General features: G+C 31.4%; 1 protein-coding gene across 1 annotated transcript in view; it reads left to right on the forward strand.

The window, feature by feature from the left end:
• Positions 1–339: 339 nt before the first annotated feature.
• The window catches only part of LOC125858882 (uncharacterized), a 12,816-nt gene continuing 4,404 nt past the window's right edge, over positions 340–8,751 (forward strand). The window contains exons 1-3 of the mRNA XM_049538663.1: positions 340–483; positions 2,901–3,205; positions 3,240–3,359. Coding sequence (XP_049394620.1) covers positions 340–483; positions 2,901–3,205; positions 3,240–3,359 — 569 coding nt within the window. The remainder of the gene's footprint in view (positions 484–2,900; positions 3,206–3,239; positions 3,360–8,751) is intronic.

Below are 8,751 nucleotides of genomic sequence, written 5' to 3' on the forward strand. Positions count from 1 at the left end.
ATTAATAGAGTCTTTGAGTTTTGGAGAGTGAAGTGGAGATGCCAAGCAAATAGAATGCAGCATTGCCTTAGCTTCAATGTTTGCTGCTAATAAAGCATAATTCTATATAGTATAGTACTTTTTTGTTGTTGTTCAGTACTTGCATTAGGATTCGACTAAATTCCACATATAACATTGTTTATGATGTATTGAAAAAGCTTTTTCTTGAAACTATCTTACACTTCTCATAGGTAGACAAAATATTGTACTCTATTATTAACCTTATAGATCCTTCTATTTCATACCATTCTTCTTTCGTTAATGATGTTGGCTTGCATACTTCAACCTCAGTTTCCAGCCATGACAGAAAGATTGAATATCAACAAAATCGACATGAGCATAGAAGAATGGACTAGTAAAGTCCAAGTGGTAGATAAAGGCCATCCTCGAACCAACAGGGAGGGAAACAAGAAATATCAATTGATGATATTACAAGATGAAGAGGTATTTGCCACTAAACTAACAAATAGCCATCTACTTTCACAAATCATTTTGTAGTCAAATAAATGTGTTGCATACCACTTTTAGTTTGCTTTTTACTGGCTGCAATCTGTCTTCATTCATTTATTTTTAATTCCATGCTCTTCTACTTAGTTGGAATATTGTTGCTTGTGAGTTTTGATGTGGAGCACTTGTTGTCACTCTAAATCTACATTTTACTCTTCTTTGTTTAATAGGCATGATTTGTGTTATACGGAAGTTACTGATTACTGAGGCTTCTTTTTAGTTAAATTTGGCTATTGATTGATTTGATTCCGCGCTGGAGTTCCGTTCTGTTGCTTGTGGGTTTTGATGTGGAGCACTTATTGTCACTCTAAATCTACGTTTTACTCTTTGTTTTATAGGCATAATTTGTGTTATATGGAAGTTACTGTTTGGGTTTAATGTTGTTGATTTTCTTTGTGGAATTTAGGGGAAGTTGACTTGTGAGGTTTCTTTTTAGTTAAATGTGGCTATTGATTAATTTGATTCAACGCTAGAGTTCTGTTCTCTCTGTCTCTGTGATTTGAGCAGGGGTGATTATGGTTTTCTTTTAAAAAACCTCATTGTTTCATTTTTCTGATTTACTTTTGTGTCGTAGCAACTTTTTGGGGCCTGCTAAACTTAAAAACCTAATTTAGGACCTCCAAAGCTTTTCAAATTGATAAGTGAAATTTCATGTAAATCTTTTCAGTTAAACCTTACTTGCTATATTTGGTAGTGTTAGTTGGAATATTATTGCTTTTGAGTTTTGATGTGGAGCACTTGTTATCACTCTAAATCTACGTTTCTCTTTTTTGTTTTGTAGGCATAATTTGTGTTATACGGAAGTTACTGTTTGGGTTGGATGTTGTTGATTTTCTTTGTGAAGTTTAGGGAAAGTTGAATTGAAATCTGTATGGATACCAATCCATTTAAGAAATGCAATTGCTGCTTTAAAACCATTGTTGTGTAAGGCTTAAGATGACATAGGATAAGCGAAGTCTCATGCAAATATTCAGGGACCACCAATGCTGAAAGATCATAGAATAAGTGAAATCTTATACAAATAATGAGGGAGGATTGGTGCGTAGCAAAATCGTCTGTCAACTGATTTTGTGAACACACAGGAAAAACTCATGAGTCTGTAACTGATTTTGAGAATTAGTTTTTGTGCTAAGATTGTTGCTTAATGTTGTTGCTGTGTTGCTTTTTGTGAGAAAAGTATTAGCTCTAAATAGTTGTCTGCAAAATCAGTAGTTACATCCTATCAAATATACACACACGTATGTCTGAGTTATATAATTCATTATTCATTCTCCAAATGAACCATAGTTATTTCACCAAATTTTGCATCTTTTTGGACCTCAACTGCTCTACATTTTTGAAATGTTTCAATCCAATACACTCTTAATTCAAATTTTGGTCTTTCTTTCAGCTTCTGTTCTTATATTATCTTCTTATACAGTAGCTCTTAGTTCTCCAGAATTCTGAAAGTATTGAAACTCCCTTCTTGAATAATTGACGATTCCAATTAACTGAAACAGGAACTAAACATGGCATCAGAGCCTGTTTAAAGATATTGTTCTATTCTTCAGCCAGAATTCAGACTCGACCTACTGAAATAATGAAATATATCCTAGCTTTTGATGTTTATTCATGTCCCCCTCTCATGAAAACAAACTGTGGAAGATTTTCATCAATCTCAGAGGCATTCAATGGACAATGCCTAGCAAGTTTGTTGACACTCTCTCAAGTTGGGAGGAAGCAGGAATTATGGCAAAGAGAAGTTATTGGAGGACAATTCCAGCATGCATCTGGTGGACCATTTGGAGAGAAAGGAATGCTAGAAGCTTTGAGGATAGAAGTAGATCCCTACAAATGATCAAAACAGATTGTATTCTGTTATTATGTTTTTGGTGTACAAAGAGTTCCCCTGCAGATGCAGAAGCAATCGTAGAAGTATTAGAATCATGCTAGGCTTGCTGTTTTTGTTCCCAGATTTTCATACGTTTTTGTAAAGAGGCTTTCAGTACTACATAAGTACTGATTTATAATACAAATCGTTACCTTCTCCAAAAAAAAAAAAAAAAAAAAACTGATTTAGATCAGTTGAGCAGTTAACTTTCTGCATCACTAGGTAATTCCAGGCTTTTTTTGTGTACTTGTTTGATTTTAGTCACTTCACTGATATAAATGAAGGATCTTTATAATTTTGATCACTGGCTCACCATAGGATTTACATATCACCTTCATGGGTAAACTTCCTCCCATACTCGTATGCTTTAAATTTCATATACCTTATGAAATATAACTTTTTCCAACAATTCAAACAACTTTTGAATGTCTATACTAACTATCTGCTACCTTATATTTTTCTAACTTTATTAATTTTCTAATAGGAAACTCAAATACAAGTTACCATGTACGGTACAGATATCACACATTATGAAAATGAGTTTGTTCCTTTCCAAACATATTTGTTATCGGGGGCATTTGTCACCAAATCAACCAAGGCGTACGGAAATCCTCTTCATCAATTCACCTGGACAATTGATAAGGGCACAATTGTTGAACCAATAGAACAAGTTATACCCCCTGAACCACCATTGTTGCCACCAACGCTGATAAAAGTTACATCGTTTGACAGTTTCGACTATCAAGTTGTAGGCTTTGAATTCGGTACTTCTCAAAATATCTTTACACTATACTTACCACACATATAATCCATTTTTCATAACTATTCTAACTAATAACTCTTTACTTTATGCAAGATATTCTTGCCCTCGTGAAAATGGTAGCCCTCCATCATATGCCTCAAATGGGAGCAGAATTCAAGAATTCATCATCATCGACTATCAGTGAGTACAATTTTACTTCCCAACTGCTACTTAGTTTTTCAAAATAATTGTTGTGTATGATATGCATGTTTTGTTTTGAGCGATTATGCAATGAGTAGAATAGAATTGAATTGAAGTCGATGTGCGTTAACTGGAGTTTGTTTTGTTATGACTGTATATTTTCTCAGATCTGCTACCAGTTGGGTCATTTATGTGTACTAGTTTTCTGACACGTGCGTTGCACGAGATTACCAATTTCAAAAACATATGTTATGGTAAATAGTATTGCTTATTTAAGCGAAGATTTGAATAATAAGCTTAATAAAAAATAATATTGCAAATTGTTTTGTGAATGTTCAATGTGGATCGTCATATATATCTCTTATTCACGCAAATCTATGAAGATCGTCAATGAAAATATTTATTAGTTAAATGCAATTATGTATATATTTATTTCAATTTGATTAGGTTCAATCATGTAATTAATCTTATCTCACTAATATTACCGTATAGACAATATTTGTTTTGTATTTTTCTTGTCATCTAACCAGATGTGTTTTGCATATGTATTCTATGTTAAATTGTTTTGATGTCATATGAACATGTGAAGAGAACAAATACATTTTATATATTCACATATTTTCACATTTGTTGTGAGTTTTTTTTTTTAAAAAAAAGAACTTGGCACATTTTAAAATAATATATTTTCAAGTTAGAAGATCTCGTTAACTTGATAATACATTTGTCACATATATAATACTTTAATTTAAATATAAATACCTACCCAAATATAAATATATATTTTCATTAATGAAAATATTTATCTCATAAAATTAGCTATTAAATAAATAATAAAAATTAAACTAATACAAACTTCAATTGGCGTTATTACAAGTCATATGAACTTTTTTTCGTCTAAAATACTGAAATATTAAGAAATAGTAAATAAGTAAAACAAAAGGGCAATGTTTATATAGTAATTACTATTTTGAAGCAAACTTCCTGGGAGTCTAAATCACATAAGTAACGCTGATAAATAAAGTCATTCTTTTGTCTTGAGCATCAAAAATAAATCGTGACAATTCTCTAAATTTGGAAAAAGATATTCAAAAGCATATATCTACATCACAAGAGAAATTGTTAGCAAAAACAAATGACTTTAGACTACATCATGTTAACTTCATATATTGGAACATTACATACTAATGCGTATATTAAGCAAAAAAATAATTATTATATCATCAAAATTATTTATTTTCCTCAAGTACTCGAGGTTATGGTATATACCCTCTTAGGATAGAACGACTTACTTCATCAGAATAGTGGTACCTCATATTCCGCTAAACTTCAAACTCACTCAAATGACAATAAATTACACAAGGTATTTTAAAATGCAAGAAGAAGAAGAGTATAAGAATAGAAAAAATTGTGGTTGGTAAATGAGAGGAAGTCCCTCTATTTAATTATAGTCAAGGGTAGTATGAACAAATATTTTCTGTGTCTTATCTGAAAGATCATGACCTTTCCGAGAAGTCATAACACTTTGAAAAAGTCACAACTTATTGAAAAAGTCACAACTCCTTGGAAAAGTCACAACTGATCGAAAAATCACAACCTTTCGAAAAAAGTCACAACTTATTGGGAAAGGCACAACTCATCGAAAAAACTCATAACTTAAGTTAGGAATATTATAGTAATTTAACATTCAAGTTAGGAGTTCATGCTTCTCTTATTCACGCAAACCTATGAAGATGGTCAATGAAAATTTTTATTATTTAAATACAATTATGTATATATTTATTTCAATTTGATTAGTTTCAATCATGTAATTAGTCTTATCTCACTAATATTACCTCATAGACAATTTGTTTTGTATTTTTCTTGTCATCTAACTAGATGTGCTTTGCATGTGTATTCTACGTTAAATTGTTTAGATGTCATATGAACATGTGAAGAGAACAACTACATTTTATATATTCACATATTTTCACATTTTAAAAAAAACTCTGAACATTTTAACATAATATATTTTCAAGTTAGAAGATCTCGTTAACTTGATAATACATTTGTGACATATATAATAATTTAATTTATACAAATACCTACCCAAATTAAACTAATACAAACTTCAATTGGCGTTATTACAAGTCATATGAACTTTTCTTTGTCTAAAATACTGAAATATTAAGAAATAGTAAATAAGTTAAACAAAAGAGCAGTGTTTATATAGTAATAACTATTTTGAACCAAACTTCCTGGGAGTCTAAATCACATAAGTAACGTTGATAAATAAAGTCATTCTTTTGTCTTGAGCATCAAAAATAAATCGTGACAATTCTCTAAATTTTGGAAAAAGATATTCAAAAGCATATATCTACATCACAAGAGAAATTGTTAACAAAAACAAATGACTTTAGACTACATCATGTTAACTTCATATATTGGAACATTACATAGTAATGTGTATATTAAGCAAAAAAAATAATTATTATATCATCAAAATTATTTATTTTCCTCAAGTACTCGAGGTTATGGAATATACCCTCTTAGGATAGAACGACTTACTTCATCAGAATAGTGGTACCTCATATTCTGCTAAACTTTGAACTCACTCAAACGGCAATAAATTACACAAGTAATTTTAAAATGCAAGAAGAAGAAGAGTAGAATATTAGAAAAAACTGTGGTTGGAAAATGAGAGGAAGTCCCTCTATTTATAGTCAACAAATGATAGTATGAACAAATATTTTTTTGTGTCTTATCTGAAAGAACATGACCTTTCTGAGAAGTCACAACACTTTAGAAAAGTCACAACTTAATGAAAAATCACAACTCATCGAAAAATCACAACCCTTTGAAAAAAGTCAGAACTTATCGAAAAAGTCACAACTCATCGAAAAAGACACAATCTAAGTTGGGGATATTATAGTAATTTAACATTCAAGTTAGGAGTTCATGTTTTTAAGGTAATATAGATATAGGTTTGTTTCAACAAAACCATCCAGATTTTAGAATTCAGACTTTCGGTTATTTTCCACTTTTGTGGCTATTATGATCATTGACATAGTTTTGTTTGTTAAAACTGTTATTGTGTAAATAGAAAGGGTAACTTGAACCATGTTATTTGTACTAGTTTTGTTCTTCTTTTGCTTCTCTTAATTAATGATGATAAATCCTGAACAATACGTGAAATACTTGATCATCCTGAGTTCTCTAGCCAACTACATTTTTGTGTCAACAAGTGCTTTAATACTAACTATCCGATCGTAGAGAAAGAAAGAATATTCCAGTAATTCAAAAATGTTATACCCTGGTAACCAGTAGCTAAAACCAAATTCTACAGTGCTGCTTATAGTTTTACATATTCTTATTGAAAAGACGTTTTCCATAAACTATGTTCAGCTGATTCCTGCTCAAAAATGGATGTGTTTGGAGAAACTTAGACAATATAGGAGGTTACAGGTATTTTCTCTTAGTTTTTTTTTAGTTACAAAGACATCGAGCTCGTTTATCATGGGACATGTATGTGGTTCTGAGAAGAAAAGTAAAAAAAATAGTTCTGGACGGGTCCTTTCGAATGTTCAGATCTACGACCAAAGCTAAAAGAAGGAATAAGTGAAGGCAGAGTTTGGTATTAGAAACACTTGGTAGTTAGGAATGTAACTATAGTCAAGAAAAGTAAAGAAAATGGTAGAGACAGATGAACAATGAAAATGTGTGAAGCACTTTGGTATCATTTGGGGCATGAAAAAAATATTTTTCCATGCTGTTAGCGACAAAGACGCACGAAACATTGAGGTACCTTTCATTCCTTTGCAATGCTTTCAGTTTGCTTTAATCAAAGGATCGCTACTTTTTGGCCTCCTCCACTGCAGCCATACAAAACAAATTTGGGACCTCTTCCTTAACTGTAGTGGAGTAAATTAGTGATTTCATACAGTGTGAGAGGCTTGCTGAAATGTTTGTAGAGTCAAGAAAGTCATCAAAAATTTGAAGAAAATCTGGCATACCATCCCTCTGTTTACAATGTGTTCAATATATACTAAGAATCTTAAAATATACTATAGTTCCTAAGATCTACCTAGCAACAAGCAATTATTCTGGTTAAGGGCATAAAATCAAAGAAAATCTGAAATCAAGACCAAATATTTTTATTAATTTAAACCTTGATGTAATTATGTGTCTGCCATATGCCAATGCAGGTTACCACTTGACAAAAGAAAAATAGTTTTGGAATCTTATGTTGGGGATCTATGATTGTGATTTATATCAATTATTACACACCATGTCTTAACCTTTTTTTAAAAAAAAAAATGTAGTGTGAGTGTCAAATATGCACTACCTTGAGTAATTATTGTTCATTGTGGTTTAGGGAGCTTAACAATTGAATCGGAACATTATCGAAACAAAATTGGACAAAAAAGAAGCAAAGTGAAAAACTTAAGAACTTGCACTTAAAATATATCAGCTTTTCTGTGTTTTTTTCTTGTAATTTTTAGTTCCTCCTTAGTGCTTATCAGTCATTCCAACTTGCAGTGCTCCCCTGCCATAATGACCATATATAGTAATATATTTTATCTTATCGTGGATGTAAGCGTACTTTTGCTGAACCATCTTATATCCTTCCATCTCTCTGAGTAATATTTTGTGTTCATCAGTCTTTAAAACTTTGTTGTGTTTGTGTCAAATATGATTGACGACTTCAGCTGGCTTCATTAATAAATTGCAAGTCTTATAGGGATATAGTAGTGGTTAACGTGTAAGATCATTCCTACGAGGAATGACATCTTGATTGTATTGTTTGTTTTCCTTCGGATAGCCTCCAAATGCACGTTGGAATGAAATAGACTGGTAATGACTGATGTTGGTGTTCACTGCTTGAGTAATGTACAACAATTATAACACACTTTTCTTTACTTTCTTTCGTAAACTTTTTTCCATTTTAGCTTGTATCTATGTAAGCTATGATCTATTATAACACTGTTTATCTTTTTTTTTTAATGTAAACAAGAAAAAACCAACAAAACTCACTCTCTGGGAAGAATTCATAGACCTATATGGAAATAAACTTCTCACACATCTGAAAGAGCTTCAAGAATTCCCAGTAATTGTTGCCAGAAAAGTGGCCAAACCAAAATAATCTTCAGGTAAAGTACAAACATATTAACGATTTCTCCTATGCTAAAACTGATGACCCTAAAGATCATTTTTGGAAATTTTCATAAAATGACCGTTTTACCCCTCCCTATAGTTGCCCCGAGTCCTAATTGTTGTATTTTCGAAGTTGGTTTGAAGGAAAATTGATGAAAAGTTGAGTTTTTGGAAAGTTGAGTTTTTAAGAGTTAAAGTTTGGTTAAAAGTGCTATTTCGAGTCATTTGGAGTTTCGAGACTCGAATCGGATTTCCGTCGATT

The sequence above is a fragment of the Solanum stenotomum genome, chromosome 3 (assembly GCF_019186545.1).
Source record: "Solanum stenotomum isolate F172 chromosome 3, ASM1918654v1, whole genome shotgun sequence".
Lineage (NCBI taxonomy): Eukaryota > Viridiplantae > Streptophyta > Magnoliopsida > Solanales > Solanaceae > Solanum > Solanum stenotomum.